Source organism: Perissodus microlepis, chromosome 9 (genome assembly GCF_051167445.1).
Source record: "Perissodus microlepis isolate ML-2025 ecotype Zambia chromosome 9, ASM5116744v1, whole genome shotgun sequence".
NCBI classification, from domain to species: Eukaryota; Metazoa; Chordata; class Actinopteri; order Cichliformes; family Cichlidae; genus Perissodus; species Perissodus microlepis.
The window spans coordinates 16,748,032-16,765,663 of record NC_140469.1 but is presented as its reverse complement, the minus strand read 5'-3'; the positions used below and the strand labels follow the sequence as shown (position 1 = coordinate 16,765,663).

Below are 17,632 nucleotides of genomic sequence, written 5' to 3'. Positions count from 1 at the left end.
CTTTTTTTGTTTTTCAAACATGATCATTATGCGAATAAGCTTGTCTGCACATTTGCACATATTTATGGCCTCTTCATTTACTGCTAATGTTGACTGAAGGGTATTTTGTTTTTCATACAACATAGTAAAGATGTTGTAAGCTCAAGTTCATCATAAAACCCTGAAAATGTGCCAGCCATTAGGGAATGTATGAATGTGCGTGTGCGCATTGGTGTAAAAAGCAAATCAATATGAATCATAGATTTCAGAGGATTTTAACCTTCATGTTAGTAATGGAGTTATTTACAGTTAAGTTTTTGAATAAAGTTCAGGATTTACAGCCATTCCTAAACACAGTCCCACATTTTCAGAGGCACAGAAGTAAGAGGTCAACTGGCCAACAAGCGGTTTTTCCCTTGAACTCTAAAGTTATCATTAGACTAAAAAACCCCAAATAATCTATTATACTCCTTAAAAATAATGATTCATGAATCCACTTGCCAGCTCTGCAACACCAAAAGGCCTGAAATACCAGAGAAGGTGACTAAAATGGATGATCGCAGAATTCTTTCCATGGTTAAGAAAAATCCCATCACATTATCTAGTCAAGAACAGTCTCGAAGAGGTAGATGCATCATTGTAAGGTCTACAATGAGACCTTCATGCGTGTAAATACAGAGGGTTTGCAAAGGTACAAACCACTGGTTACATTCAGGAACAAGAAGGAAGCATTAGACTTTGTCAGGAAACAAACTAAAAGAGCCTGCATTGGTGAAAAAAAGATCTTTCGAAAAATTAAAGCCAAGTTAAACTTGCACCAGAATGAAGAGAAAACAGCTCATGAAGTTTACCGCATCATCTGTCAAACATAGTGGAGACAACGTGATGAACCTGCCTCTTTTGGCTGCTGGGCTGGCAGGTTGTCTTTGTGTGTTTTGTGTTAGAGATGCACAGCGGGTGTGGTTGAGTTATTAGTGACTGGGAACACCTCGGCCCAGTCTTCACCAGTATAGACGCGCACTCCATTTGCTCCCTCGGGGGAAAAACAACTCGACCTTTTTCCTTTTCTCTCTACCCAAACAACGTTTCACTCACCACGTTAGGCAAAAAGCAAACATGCCAACACTACTCACTTACTGACTGAGGAATGTTTTTTTTTCCTTTGTAACTTCATTGAGTTTTGTTGAATTCAAATAAAATGTTTTTGTTGTTTTACTTGACTAATGGTCTGATTATGTGTCACAGCTTTTAAGCCACTCATGACAGAATAGTAATGTATGGCTGCCAAAGGAATTAAGCCATTATTGTACATTCATGATGTGAGAGCTGCTAGAAGTAGTAGGATGGATTGTAAAGTGTACAGGGTTCTATTCTCTGCTCTGATTCAGCCAAATGGCACAAAACTGATTGGACAGTGCAACCCAAGAGTTTCTTAAGTCAAAGAAATGGGATATGTTTCAGTGGCCAAGTCATTCACCTGATCTCAACCCAACAGAGCACATTTCACAGGTATTAAATACAAAACTGAAGGCACAGAGACCCACATACTGAAGGCAGCTGCAGACCTGGCAAAGCATCTCAGGGGCGAAAACAGAACATTTGGTGATGTTCATGGGTTCTACACTACAGAGAGTCACTGACTGCAGATGTTTTTTTATCCAAATATTAAAAACAATCCTTATATTTAAGATTATGTTAGTTTGTCTAATTGAGTGTTTAAAAAAGGGTGGACTTGTGTTAAAAGCTGTCATTTTTAAACAATTCATGCAATACCTTTTTAAAGTCCCTGAATTAAATCTGAGAGTCTGCTCTGCAATTTCATCTTGAATGTTTGAAATTCCACTACAGTGGTGTGCAGAGTCAAATCTGCAAAAAACTAAAAGAAATCTAACTATATATTTGACTGGGTAAAATAATCAAATAAGTATAAGATAGTTTGGTGTTTCTATTTTGGGAACATGCAGGCTCTGCATAAAGACACTTTGAGTTAATGTACAAAGGATCAAGCAGAAGCTTTACTCCATGTTTAGGATGTGGGAATAAGGAAAGAAAACTCCCACAATGATTGATCTTGTCTGGGATCACCTGTGATGTAGAAGTGGATGTCTAGCTGGTCTGCCCCCGCAGAGTTGGAGGCGATGCAGCGATACACTCCAGACACAAAGGCCTCTGCGACAGTCAGGACCCCCACCGTCTATGGAGAGCACAAACATCCGCATGAACAAACCGGCACTTAGGACATTATGAAAAACACCCACATTCATAAAGTTCAGGCTCATTACCTCTGCCACTGATGGCAGGAATCATGTTTTCCATGGGCTCACTGAGAAGACAATAGCGGTCTCTGAGCCAGACCTCTTGCCCATTTCCAACTTAGTAGGTCAACACTCGTATTATAGGTGAGAAGCTCTAAGTGTGTGCGGGAGAGACTTTACTACGAGGGAACCTGCAAGTGTGTGCAGTGGAGTGTCCCTTTAATAAGAGGTTTAAAATATTATGCACACTCTTTTTGGATTAGTGCACCTGCAGGAAAGGAATATGCCAGAATTTGGACATGAAATTTTTCCTATAGAGCAAACTGGGATTTTTTTAAAGCTTATTTTCTACACTAATGTATCACAGCTTTTCTGTCAGTCCCAGTGTGTATTTCTGTTCTTTACTTACCCTTTTCTTCCCCCGAAGCACTTCCTCTCTGTGCGTAACACTCAGGATGTGGTTGTGTGTAAACGAGGCGGGAAGACTCTCTGTCACAGGGCTCCATAGTGAGGAAGACGTGGGACACACACACCTTGAAGGCGGAGGAAGAGAGGGACTCAGCTGTGTTTGACAAAAATAATTTTTGGCTGCTTCCAGGTGTGCGAGTGTTTTTCTCAGCTGTGCTCAGCAGGAGGAAGAGCAGAACATCAGGAAAACGCTTTGACAGCTGCTGCTTGATGTTAAACCATGAATCACATCATCGTTACTATCACCACATTTTTGTCAATAGCCTCATGTCGTCTTTCCCTGCCCTGCAAGCTGACAATAGTGGATCTTTGAAGTGCTATGTAATGTTGGATTGTTCATCTATGAAGGATGCAGAGGTGGTATTGTCATCCTGCCGATTAACTTCCTTCTATTCTTAACAAATTAGCCCACATTTCCAGGACACGAGTTCCTGTCCCTCAATGACTCTTGCAAGTTTAAATCCATAGATTACACACCGGAGGAGCTGTGGGAACTTGAGCTTATGCAAGACGCTTTTTGGTTATTTACGCAGATCACCTCATGACGAAAAAATTCTTAAATTATACAAGAGTTGGGTGGGGCCTTAATACACATAGACTGCTCGATCAGTTAGTTTCACAACTCTAGGAGAGAAGATCATCACTTGGTTTTTTTTTCTCCATTTCTTGTAATTAGTCTGTGTAAGAAATGCTAAATGCTAAATTCATGAATTGAAATTATCTAGATCAAATATGATGTGATGTAAAGAGATACAAAAATACAACCAGGAGTGAGTTATTTCTTTGCAATATAATAATGATGTTAATAGTATCGTAATCTGTAGATATTAATTTTGTTTCCTTTTTAAACATACTTTAAGGTGTTTCCAGTGTAGTAAAAATAAGTGCAGGTTTCATTATTTTAATAAACTTGTTATAATTTTGAGTATGATTTTTTAAATTTGTATATAATATATGCATTTAGAGTAATTTAGTGAAATTTGTTTAAATGTTTAGTAAAATATATCAAGTCAAAAAAAAGATTTTGACCATAAATTGATCTTGTTTACCAAAACAACCCCAAAAAACATATTCAGGAAAATTGTACATGTATTCAAATGATTCATTACTTAAACAATTACTGCAGTGTACATAACAAAGTCATAATAACATAATTTTCATATGTGATACCTTATGTGCCTGGATGCTGTCAGTACAAAGAACGACAGTAAGAAACATTATAATCACTTTGACCTTCAGATCGCTGTATTAACCCTTAAAGGAGAGATCAAAGGTCAAATGTGACACGACATATGAACCTGTGACAACACACTACAACTGTAAGAATCATAGTTTATTTTTATAAGTTTATAAGTTATTTTGTCAAATTCTGACCAATAAATCATTAAGTTGACTTTGAAGACATTGGTGGATGTACGCCTCTTTTTAATGGACACAAAATTTTTATCAGAATTCATTCAAAACCTTCTGACCGATCATGTTTGCAGACCTACAGGCATAAACTTCTTGGTAGAAATAATAACTATTGTGCTTATTCAAAATGTTAACTATTCAGATCAAAATTTTAAATATTTTAGCTATAAGGAAATGCATGGATATAATTATTTCTACTATATAAGTGATGTTTCTGGAGAAAACACAGTCACACTGCATTCAAGCGTTGCTTAAAAGCAAACAAACATTTAAAGGATTTATTATCTGAATGCTGTTGAAGTTTGCTGTCTCTGAAAATGATTTGTGCTTCTTGTTGCTTTGGTAGCTTGAATTTCTAAGGTGCATCAAACCAGCTGAAATGTCATGTGAATTGCATTTTAGGAAAGATTCAAACAATAATAATGTCACCTCTCAGGAACTGAAACTAAGTGAAGGATGATGCATTTATGAGGCAAGCTGCTCACATTTGAAAAAAACACAACAGTATGGCTTCTGTTTGATTGTTGGTCCACAATTTAAATATAGAAGGATGTATAAATTAAAATAATCCAAAATTCTGTGATTTATAGAATCGTTAAACTGTTTTATCAGTGGAAAACAGAAAAAAAAATGCACTATATTAGGATATATAGTTAGTGTTGGATCAGGTGACCATGAGTCCTCCCTTAGTTATGGTGCAATAGGTCTCGGCTGCTGGGCGACTCCCATGATGCACTGAGTGTTTCTTCTTCAGTCATCTGTTTCACTCGCTCTGTGTTAATACACATTTCTGCATTTAATTATTATTAAAATCTGGCTCTCTTTCACAGCGTGCCTTTGTTTGTTTTCCATCCTTCAACCTAACAGGTCGCGGCAGATGGCCGCCCCTCCCCAAGTCTGGTTTTTCCTTTCCATTGCTCATAGCAACTGTTGTTGTGATTTGGCTCTAAATAAATAAATGGTTAAGATGAGCAAATTTTTAAATTCAGCACCAACAGTCACACAGTTCTGTAAAACGTTTCAAAAAAATTGACAGTGAGGCAACAATACACTGGAAAAGTTACGCAACGCTAGCAACGCTGGTGAAACCTGTAATGTTAGGAGTGAAGATGTGGAGGAATTCACTACTCTGTGAAAGACTGTGTGTGCACAGAGCAATGTAAAATGTTTCTCAACATGAAATTACAAAGAACTGGGAAGTTTCATAAAAAAAAAAACAAGTAAGCGCAGACTTTCAGTACTGAGCAAAAAGCAAAAGTGAAAGTCTGATCTACATTAGAAACAAGTTTGAAATCATTGCACGACGTGTTGCAGGAACACCTCTGAAAACAACTATCAGTTAACACAGCTCGTCTCTGCGCCCACATATTCAGGTTAACACTGAAACATAAAAAAAATTATATATATATATATATATATATATCCAGCGGTGCCACTTTCTCAGAGTCAAATTAAAATGGATTTGATGATTTTGCCTAATTTTTGCAAAACCATATTGCAACAAGCTAATTGTGTAGTTGCGCTGCCACTCTGGTCCAGACCTGCTATTGAAAACAACAATTAACTCATTACAGTGAGTAAAACCCACGCTATAATCAGATTCGTCATTCTTTTTTTTTTTCTTTTTTTTGCTGTAAATCAACAAGCAAAGAAATCCTCAGACGTTTCAGAGGACCATGTAGTCAATCATATATTTTTTCTAAAGTTTATTATTTTTATTTATTATTTATATTCTTTTCAGATTTTAATAAATATCTTACAATGCCTCATGTCAAAAAGGCAACCTTTACAAACGTTGCTTGCTGATTATTTGTGTTGAGATTTATGTGCCAACTTTTTCATTTTTAAAAAATGTGTAGATGTTATTGCAAAATATCTAAAATATTTTATATTATAGTGAAAAAAATATTGCACCTTTATTTCATCTAGTGAATACAATTTTGATATGTTTAACCTCCACTCTTCCACGGCATGCATTTTTAATTTCTCTTTGATATTTGGGCTGATTGGGACTTGATGAATGTAAAAACAAAGAATTACTAGATTCTTTTTTTTAACCTAATCTTTGTTTCTAAGAAAAATGAGAGCCACATATGAGGATATTCGTTTAAAATTTCGATAGAACAGTAGCAGTATAATGTCCTTGTAAGTGGATATCAGGCCCTTGCAGAGCAAAATTGAGTATTTTGGTCTAAATAACCCAAAATGTGATGTCCACATATGTGGAGGTTAAAGGGGAATTGAGCCTGTTTGCAGAGAGACAGAAAACCAAAGTGTGACACAGATTAGATCTCCAGTGGATTCAGTTTATTTGTTCTCACATTTAATTTGTCATTGATCTGGAAAAGTCCTGCATGTGTTATCCGCTATCGCCTCTCAGCTGGACAGCTACTGCCCAGTTCCACTTTCTCTCGCTTGCAGGTGGCTCAAATTGCAGCAGATCACTCCTGTTTTAACTCGGCCGCACTGACTGCCTGTGAAGTTTTGAATAGATTTTAAACAATGGATTAGCTCCACGATACTGATCTTTTAACTCAGTATTTTGCCTCCAGGTCACTGAGGTCATCATTCCAATGACTTCCCTCACTGCCCTCACGTAAAAGCTAAAGGTGACCTTTGAGGTTATTGCCCCTGGGCTCTGAAACAGCGTACCTTCCCACAGAAGAAGCTGTTCAGCTGACAATGTTAAATCACCTCTAAATACCTCACTATTTTTAGATTTTTAGGTATTTTAGTCAAAGCTTAGGTTTGGTTGAGCTCACTATAAATTTTTTCTGTTATAGTCACAGTTTTTTATCATTGGTAAAATTTCTTTGTGTTTTTATTCAAATTTTCTGACTAATGTTTTTCGCTTATGATCTTTACTATGTTCTCTGTTTACGTGTATGTGTATGTTCCTGTTAAAAAAAACTGACTTCAAGTGATTAAGCTAACACTTACTGAACTGTTAATTATTGTCAACCACTAATGTGAAGCCAATTTAAATGGGGAAATCCTGAGCAATGAATAAATTCTCAGTAACTTACAAATGTTAATGTCTTAAGCTGAGGTATTTGTAGCTCACATACCTCAGCACAACAAGAACAGACTTCACCTTCACAGATTCAAGCTCTCCTGTTTGTGCCTCACTTTCAGTACACTGCAGGTGATCATCTGGCTGCACACAAACAGCCTAAATAGTGAAGAAGCGTTACTTAAATACGTAGAAAAATATAATAAGGGTGCGTTTAGTTTCTAAATTCAACTATAAAAGCTTTTTAAAACACTAGTTGTTATTACAGAATTACATTTTTAATGTGAAAAATCTGGTGTGCACCTGCAGACCAAGCCACTGGGCTGAAAACTGAAGTTTCCTCACATACCCACTGGAGGCTGGCTCCACAGGTGAGTGAATCCCTGTAGACTCCCATGTCTAAATGGCCAGTTTTGCAGCAGAAATAAACAAACCTGGACTTTGTGTGCAGGGGTGATTTCTTTTTTCTTTTTATAAAACAGCTACCTTATAAAAGGATGCCCCCTCCTTTTTTTAAGACATTAACTCCCCTCCTGCTTGTAAACGATCACTTCCACTTTGTTCACTGATGCTCTGCCTGTTTATGGATGTGCCACTGCCCCCCTCCTCTCATCTCTCTGTCTCTGTCTGTATCCTTGTCGTCGTCTTTTTCTGTCTGCCCTGAGCTCCTCCCTGTCTTCGGTTCCTCTCTGCTCACTGATTGCTCTTCCTCTTGGCATCGAGATAGTGTGCGAGTTACACAAGCGACCCACCCTGTGCATGACACCAAGGGCCTGACACACACATGCTGCGAATGCACACAGACACCCACACCTACAGTACCATACCACCCAGCTAATACTCCCACGCCTCTCAGGAAACACTTTCTGACTCAAAGTCGCCCTCACACACACACGCATACACAAACACACACACACATAGAATTAGTTAGATGGATGCGTGAACATGAACATGGTTAGACACAGAAAATGAACACGTATAAATTTCTATATATGCACGCAGACACACCACATTCACACAGTGTGTGCTTGCAAACAGGGTGAGCAGCGGCTGCTTGGGTATATGAACGGACTGCTTCGAGTTGTGTATCAGAGGGGTCATCTGCTGCCTTTTCTTCCTTTCCTGTTATGTTGCTTAAAATACACTTTTACTGCTGCAACTGTGTGTTCCTGTATGAGCCCCCAACCCCCCAAAATAACCGTGGCGCATGTAAACGAATACACAAATATAAGCAAGGTTTAATGCAAAAAAACACAAACAACTGATATAACACTTCAGTACAGCTTAAGAGAGTCATACAGAGTCAAATATTGTCATATGTAAGTTAGTTGTATAAAATTATTAAATATTAGATTCATATATTACTCATAGAACATCTGTATACAAGCAATTAATCACATTAGCAGACACCCGTAGAATAGGATACACACACACACACACAATTGTGCGCAAGCACACACACTGTCACCCTCTTTACACTCACATGCACAAATGGACTTTATTCAAACACTTATGCTACTCATTCTCATAAAATGGCTTGTAGTATCACGCATACACTTAGATTTTAATTAACTTCTGATACAAAGACAACAGGGCTGTTATACTGACACCATATGACACATAAATGAGACATTTTGATATGGGATGATAGTGAGCGACACAGGATCGTCTCTGGCCTTCTCAGACTTCCTACATGGTAGGTATCTGCAGACACTTAGTCTGTTAATAGAGAACTGAAGGAATCCCATAGTGAACAGCACAAAGCATGTCCTCTCTCCTTTTTCGCCCGTCCAAGGTAAGCACACTGATCTTCTACTGGTGGTTAAAAAAATCGCAACAGAAACTCACAGCTTTTTTTCTTTTTCTCTTTTGGATGTCAAAATCAGATCGGGGCTTGGGACAGGCAGGCACGGTTCATGCACCCATTTTAGTACCACTCTAGGACACAAAAAACAAGCAAAGCAGCTCCAGAAATGTGGCTGGTGGATGGGTGGAATTGCACTTTTTCTGGCTCAAATGTCTGTGAAATATAAAAAGCATCAAACTACAGGACAGCCTGGTGTAGCGGGGAGACTTAAACTGGAAAAAGGAAGGAAATAAATAATCAGTGAAGCAGGTGTCCTTATATCCTTAGTGTTGTGGCGTATATAACTCCTGGTTTTTTGTATCTCCTGGTCATCACTGCTCAGCAGTGTTCCAAGTCACTTTACTCATTTTCCAGTATACCGAGCTTGCGATTGTCACTATGGATCACTGATGATGTCACCGAGGGTTTTGGCTGCTGTCGAGAGGCACCGATGAGTGTGTGGAGGTGGCGGTGATGTAGGGGGAGGGCTCCAGAGTGGGAGGTGATGGGGAGTTTTTCTTTTGTAAATGTGAAGGATGCTGGGTTGTGGTGCAGGTCAGGGCTGGTGATGGAAGGGGGTTTAGAGGTATGTGTAGGGGGCAGACGAGTTGGGGAAGGGGTGTGGGGGTGCTCTCAAGAATAGATCAAGCTCTTGAGGAAGCGGGCCGTGCCACGTTTGAAGACGAAGGGACAATCACGCCGCTGGGAAGCGCCTCGAGTCGGAGAGGAAGCCAAACAACGAGAGGAAAAGCGCTCTGATTTTTGCACAGGAAGCCCAATGCACCTCCTGCTCGGGCCAGATAAGAGCGCTGCAGTTCCCAGGGCCAGACCCAGCAGTGGACCCAGGACCCAGGCGAGAGGCCCCCCGTCAGCCTGGCCCAGCCTGGTCCACTGTCCCTGGGCCTCCTCCAGCACGGCGTCAGGCTTGTGGTGGTGCAGCCGGGCTGCAAAGAACAAGGGGCCCAGTGAGGATCCAATCAAAAGTACCAGTCCAAAGAAATACAATCAGCACAGACACTGAAGCTGAACCAGAACAGAGCTTTACAAAGGACCGTGAGGCAGCCAGTTAAGAAGCCAAATGTAATCTGCAGTGTAATTACTGTGCAAACATGCTTGACTCATTTTTTAGGTCTACTATAACTTCTGCTGCTCCACTTTGTTGGGAAATACAGCCTTTTAGTTTATTTTATGCCTCTTTGTTTATTTAATTACAATACTGCTACAAATCACATTATATTAATGGAATAAAAATGGCTTAAAGTCGAATTATTCATCTAAGTGATGATTAAAAACTGGGCTTTGCCAAATTTCTCACATGTGCAGATTGCATCTGACATCTTACTGTGAAACAAGACAAAGGTGCTGTCACACATACAATAAACGGCATGAACAAAAGAGCTTACATCACTTGAGCTGGATTTACTCTGACACTGAAGATTGCATACTTTGGCGCTGCCAGGTGGCCTGAGACAATCCTAATGTACATTATGTAGATAACTTTTGGCATTTGGATGAGAGTGATTGGCATGGCGCCTTGTGAGAGTGCCAGGGTTAAGGGTCAAGTACAGTTATGATGTCAGTGTGTCTCAGGGGGCAAAAGAGCGTGGGCAGCTGCTGTGGTGCTCTCAGGTAATACTTAACCTTTCTGACTTGTTCGTAAGGAACACAATACGTGTCTGACCTCCGAGAGCAGCTCAATCAATGTTTCTGCCAAAATGCCTGCTTGGATACTGGCGTGTGTTTAAGGCTGACTGTCCCTTCGCTTCATCGGGCTGGGCCATTTCTCACGAGAACTTTGTATATTGAGTGTGTGTCAGATATAAGAAAAAGCATCACAGGATGCAGTGTGCAATCACAATAATAAACAGGCCTCTCACCCTGCCTCCTGGACAGGAAATTCATTAAATCATAGCGTTTGATTTGGAAACCAACAAATCGTGACTGAGAGCACGGAACTGGCTGCTATTGAAGTGTGTTTTTTTTCTCTGTCCTTTCAAGTCTGAGATACAACGTGTACTGTGTCTGTGAATGTACCAGGCACACACACACACACACACACACACACACACACACACACACACACACACACACACACACACACACACACACACATAGGATGCAGATTTGTATGAACTTAAACAAACATATGGAAAGGACACATGGACAGTAAGAGAACAAAAATATGAGAAAGAGCTGCACAATCAAACAAACATGCAAACACTGGCCCGATGAAATACACACACACAAACACACACACACAGACACACACACATTTTCACACATTCCTGCACATGAAAGGCCCCCAAAGGCATCTGTTCTGGTTACAAGAAGGAAACGCTGTCTGAACACACGCAGAAATAGACAAAACATGTCTCGTTTTACAACAAAAAAAAAATCACACATACACACACACACACTCCAATGAGTAACATAAAAGAAACATCATTATTTATTCTATGTGCACATGAAGTGTTATAATATTATTAATATTTTTAACCTTGCAGCCAAAAAGATAAAAAAAAAAAAAAAAAGCCTTTTTTTTTTTACATTTTTGCAGATTAATTATGCACAGTATGTGAAGTAAATTAAAAAATTTCTGAGGTGCCAAATTTTAATATAATAAAAGCACTTGAAGCTCTGTATAGCTGTATGGTTTTTATATTTGGCTTGTATTGTTCTTCTGGTCAATTATGTGCATACTAGGAAACCACCTATCATTATTTAAGAATTTATAAAGTATAGAAAATTATACGTTTTAATGGATTTTATAAATTAGTTTAGTGCTTTAGTGCTTAGTGCTGGTAAGGTTGTAATGTTCTGGGTACTTACAGGCCTTTAGACGGACAGGGATGCCAAAGCCACTGGATGTGTGGAGGAGGGACTCCGTGGGATGTGCAGCGCAGGGCTTGTCTGCTCCCCCGTGGTACGGAGCCCGGGTCCTGCAGCAACACCGCTTTCTCCCCTATTTTTGGACTCACTACGAGACGAGATGATGCCGAGATAAACATGATAAAAAAGTGAGGTTTAATGTCCTGAGGACAGGACATTTAGAGCTGAAGAAGTATTTTTGTTGTTGTTGTTTCTCACCGTTAACCACAAGTGTGAGTGTGAGATTCTGGTAGAGTCTGTGTTCCTGGTTTCGTACGAGGACCGTGTACTTCCCAGCATCCTCTTCTGCAACATCCCGGATAACCAGGGAATTCCCACTCATGTGGTATCTGGAGCATTGCTCTGCTGCAACCGTGCCATCCTTCAGCCTGCCAGGAAAAAAAATAGACCTCTGAGTAAAGTGGAGAGGAGGGATGTTTCCGAAAAGCTTCAGGTAGTGTGTGAAGGATGAAACAAAGTTGCAGGGAAGGAAATAAGTTGGAATACTTAAAGTGCTGATGAGTCATATTTTACTGGGAAGTCATTCCCTCTTTCCAAGAAATTAAGAAGTTAGCTGAGATAAGCTTCCAGGTTAAAGGAGGTAAAGCGTAAATAAAAAAAAACACTCGAGAGGTATGAACACTAAAGAAGAAGCTCTGAAGTCACAAATTTTGTGAGGATACAGGAGCATTTCTGATCACTTACCAAATGACTTTTGGGGCCGGGAACGCTCGCAGTTTGGGAGAGATTTTATAAGATTTCTCTCCTGCTTGCACCGTCATCACCAGTCCGTTTCTGGGTTTCAGGTTGATAAATGGTCGGTCTGAAAATGAGGGAAAAATGTGCATTAAAAAAGCTGACATCAAAGTTTGGAAACCGCTGTGACGTTCTGGAGCCTGTGATAAAGAATGCGCTGGTCACAGAAACTTAAAAAAATTAAGCAAGCATGACTGGAATGAGTAATCCGGGCAGATGACTGCCGGTGAATTTCCTGAATGTCGGGATGGGTCAGGAAACTCACCATAGACAATAACATTGACTTGTTTGTGCTGGCTTTGATCACCACTGGTGACGCGGCACATGTAGCGGCCTCGGTCTGAACGTTGGAGCTTCGGGATGGTCAGAATACTGTAGAACAACATTTCTGTTTGATGCTTCACGAGCCTTTTGAAAGTTGAGCCGGCATTGATACTCTGCAGGATAACATGACAGAAGAGCCATGAGATTAACACTGAAGGGTAATCTTTTGATTGTGCAAGGGGAAAGAGTTATGCACTTGTTATAAATCAGTAATAACACCATTAATTACAGCCCTAACTAATAGAGTATAACATGAAAGACATTTACCAACCCTAAAGGGGATTTCATTTGCACAGGCAGTGTTTTTGTGTTACTTACATACCTTCCACTTATTTTACACTTCAAAATAAATATGAATAGAATCTCTAAGACGTTTACTTGAGTATAAGATGTAGCATGCTTGGCTGATAGAATATATATTTTGCGAAGTGAGGCAGGAAGGTGGTTCTTCCCTATCAAAGGTCATTTTTCGTCTAAACATGTGCTTCTTTCATCTCCAGAGACTGTAAAGTAGCTCTGACCTTTCCAGGGTAGTCCCATGTGAAGTTGACTCTGGTGTTCAACTCTGCAGTGGCAGAGCAGTTCAAGACCAGTCGCTGTCCCTTTAAGGCCTGCGTATGTTCACTGCTGTTCAGACGCACATCTTTGATTTTATTCACTGAGACAAAAAAAAGTAGAATATCAGGGATTTTGCACAAAAACCATTGATGCACACATACATGTTTACGCGTGATTTATATAGTTGTGCAGAAAGAGCTTGCTGACCTATTCTGTGTACAAAATATCTGCGTGACTGGTGTCGGATTATGTCACCAGTGGTCTGGCAGAAGAAGAGGCCGATGTAAAAGAAGGTGGGAGATCTGATTGTGAAGCCTCGCCTGCTGTTCCAGATAATGTTCCTCTGGTCTGGACTCAAGCTGTGGCTGTGGTACTGTGAAAGAGGCAAGGAGAAAACAACACCCATCACACGTCTGACTGCACCACAGTCTACAGCACAGAAGCGATGACACAGTTTAACCACACTGAACAAACAATTGTCATGGCTCAAGATACAAGTCATGGTGATTAACTTTGAAATGTGAACACATGATAAATTACAAATGTGGAAAGAACCTACTTGTACCTATGAGTAAAATAACTGTAATTTGTGACTATTTGTCATTTGCAACAGTGACTTTGCTTTTTTTTTTTTTTTTGCTTTGAGTCAGAGGCATCTGCCTGCTCCAGAAAACAAGTATGAATTCAGATTACGTATTAGATGTGAAACAGTTTTGTGTTAAATGTATCTGAAGATAGACATCAAATAATGTATTCATACAACTGATAATGGGACATGATAAAAAGCTCCTGAACAGATGTTGGAAATCAACCTTTACTTTAAAACTTTAGTCCAAGTCAAGCCTCATTTTGGACGTTTCTCTCAAAGCAATGTTTTTAAAAACAAAAGTAGAGGTGCCGGGATCATGTTGGTTCTGCGGTTAGCGCCGTTGATTCACAGCAAGTGGATCCATGCTGTGAGGAGTTTGCATGTTCAACTTGAGCCCCAGGTTTTTGGTAGCTCCAGTTTCTTCATGCTGTGGTCATGCTGCCAGGCAATCACACAGCAACAACCAAAAGTTTGCTGAACAACAAGAAAATTCATGCACTTGATGTCATTTGAGCTTTTGTTTTCACTTCAATGGACAGATCATCCTCGGGCTTGGGGGAGATAAGTCCTCTGGGATGCTGTGCAGTTTCTTTCAGATAAAGACCTCCAGAAGAATGAGGCTGCCTATAATCCCACAGGGTTTCTTTTATAATTCTTGTCTACCTTGTATAACTGAACAACCTTGTTGTTTTCTTGGAAGTCGCTACAAGGAAATGTTTACTAGAGTTTCTGTGACATGGTGGAAGCCTCCCACCCTCTCCCGAGGGAACAGGTAGAGCCCTCCTCAACCAGCATCACACACAAACAGTTTCCCCCTCTCGTGCACCCCTGATGTGAACTGGTTGATATCCCCCTCCCAGAGTGATGTGACCCCCCCGAGACAGCACTGAGCTCTTCCTTCTCCTGTCCCAGGCCTTTAAAATAGATACTTCCTCACTTCTTCCTCTTCTGAACTCATTGACACCCAGCCCGTGAGCTCTAGCACCCTGTGTGCCATTCTTACTCCAGTGCCTATGCTGAGAATCGGTAAAAATGAAGAAAAAAGTGGAGGGAAAAGGGGAGGAGCAAAAGAGTCAGGCAGGATATGAAAAACGTGACTCCAGTCCATCTCCTTGCATCCTGTTACTACAGGATATAGACTTTTGACTTGTCGACCCCGTGATCCCGCACCTCCCGGTCACTTTCACGGCTAGAGCGAGAGAGCAGAATCTCCTGCGCATTGTTCTTCTCGAGAAGGGTCATATTAGACAAGCAGGCAAAGTGCAAAGTCCTTCCAGGAAAAAAACACTCCAGTGACAGCGAGTGGGTTCCAGGTTATGACCAGAAACTGGAGGGGAAGAGGAGGGATATCAAGGAAGAAGAGGACAGCTATTTTTAGAATAATTACCTTAGCTGATCCAAGCACCGAGATGGAGGCAGGACAAATGTGGATGTGACATGCACGGCTTAGTTTGTCCACGTTTTTTGGACTTCCTGTGTTCTAAATCACGAGAATCTAAAATTCCTTCATATTTCTCTTTTGTTAATGTGTCAGTGCTTTGGATGTGCTGGTCCAAACAGAGAATATCTAAAGAACTATTTCTTACTTTGGCATTAAAGTCTGCTTCAGCCACTGACCTCCACAAATGCAGATGGAGGGAAATTAAAGGGCTTAACAAAGAGTGGATGGATGAACATGAAATTTGCATGATGAAAGGTGTAGTTGACTTAAAAAAAAAGATAAATCCATGCTGCTGCTGCTGCTGCTGCTGCTGGACTAATTTTACACACTTTCTAATCTGTGTCTTTACTGTAAGTGCAGTACTAAACTGCTGAGGTTGCCTTTACTCTTCAATGTATTCTTTCTGTTTTGTGCATCCAAAAGCAGAATAACCAACACTTACTTAGCCTTCTTTCACTGTCTCGACCTGAGCCAGTACTGTATGTTTTATAACTTGTTGACTGTAGATATAATTCTCCAATAGTGACGCACAAACCGTCATTTTAATGACGAATGCTCCTGATTAAAGAGAATAGACTCTACTTTGATCTATTGGGGCCAACAGTAGCCACCTCTGCTTCCTCCACCAGGCTGTCCAGCTGTTTAAAGCATCAGTTGGAGGAAGTTGGCAGCCAGTGTTCCTACTACAAGATGTAGAGGGTGAGATGTGGGAAGTGGTGCTGGCCAGTGGCCAGTGGGGCACTCCAGACCCCATGTCCTGTCTCCAGAGGTAAAAACAGTGCCAACAGTGGTTCCCAGTAAAAACCCTCAAAAACAGGTAGAGCTTGTTAAAGACATGAGCAGGGAATCACGTTTGATTAACCCGCAAATAGTTTGCACTTTTACTCTCTCTGCTCTCCCCCTCACTCAGCACTCGAGCGCCAACACTCACAAACATATCCGCACACACTTTCACACATATCCGCAGACGGACACAAACAAACGGACACACACGCCACAGTGCAATGGCTGCCAAGATAAGAACAATGTGGTGAATGATCTGGACAGGGAGACATGACTGAACACTATATCGCGTGCATATGTGAGGCCTGATTGAAAAAACTGGGCAAAGCAACGATGATGCGCAGAGAGCGGAACGTGAGCGATTGAGCGAAGAAGTACAAAGTGTGACAAGAGTGCCCAAACACAATCAGAACATGGATCGTGATGCAGAGCAGGTCTCTGCACCCATGCACAGTGCATTAAATTTAAAAGGTGTGCAGTCACTTGATAGATAAAAAGCACATCTCCTGCACAAACCTTTACTAGTTCTGTGGTGACGTTGGGGCTGGTGACCCGGCAGGGGATGACCAGTGGCTCCTTTTCCTTCAGGTACAACACGTCTGGGCTCATATTTGCATCCTCCACGAATAGCTGCTGGCTGTCTGAAACCCAAACACTGCGGTCAGGGACACATATTGTACAATATTAAGTGTGTAAAATAAATGCATGAATAAAGAGTCTTTCTTACAGATATATGATATGTTAAAAAAAATATTGGGGGAGTTAAGGTTAAAATTATGCATTAGCAGAGTGGCTCCTTTGTGGCTACCTGTCTGTTAAATCTAGCAGAAAATCTGGACCTTTTGTTCCTGGCTTTGTTCTCGACTGGCTAGCATTCATTTCATGTTGCATTCTGGTCCCATTAATGATGCATGTATAAAGTGAAAGACAGGCCCGTAAATAAATTTCCAAACAAGCTCTTGCATCACTCCTCTTGCTGTTTCCACATTTTTAGATCCCTTTCATCATTTTGGGCCAACTTTTAAAGTCATGCACACATATAGAAACTGCCTCTTTGCACAAGACACACCCACACACACAAACACACTTCCAATATCAGACTCAACAACAACAAACAAAAGCAAACAGACACACACTCCTAAACATTTACTGAATACCCATTCAGCAAATGACTGTCTGTAGTCAGCGATAAACACTCAGATTGTTTGGAGGCAATCAAACGGCTTCTCTGTGTTTCTCCTCTCGGCTCGACTACTGTAAAAGCGCTGTGCCATTCAAAGGTGTGGGTGTTGCTCGCTGTATTGTTTGTGACCATAGGGTGTTATTCAAGGAAAGCAAA

At 40.6% G+C, this 17,632-nt stretch overlaps 1 protein-coding gene across 1 annotated transcript in view; it reads right to left on the bottom strand.

The window, feature by feature from the left end:
• Positions 1 to 17,632, bottom strand: part of flt1 (fms related receptor tyrosine kinase 1) — a 39,762-nt gene that overhangs the window by 17,145 nt on the left and 4,985 nt on the right. The window contains exons 4-12 of the mRNA XM_084939289.1: positions 16,810 to 16,934; positions 13,688 to 13,853; positions 13,444 to 13,580; positions 12,864 to 13,035; positions 12,548 to 12,665; positions 12,062 to 12,231; positions 11,804 to 11,951; positions 2,644 to 2,767; positions 2,065 to 2,173 (exon numbers count right to left, since the gene is read on the bottom strand). Of these exons, the coding sequence (XP_084795415.1) occupies positions 2,065 to 2,173; positions 2,644 to 2,767; positions 11,804 to 11,951; positions 12,062 to 12,231; positions 12,548 to 12,665; positions 12,864 to 13,035; positions 13,444 to 13,580; positions 13,688 to 13,853; positions 16,810 to 16,934 (1,269 nt within the window). The remainder of the gene's footprint in view (positions 1 to 2,064; positions 2,174 to 2,643; positions 2,768 to 11,803; positions 11,952 to 12,061; positions 12,232 to 12,547; positions 12,666 to 12,863; positions 13,036 to 13,443; positions 13,581 to 13,687; positions 13,854 to 16,809; positions 16,935 to 17,632) is intronic.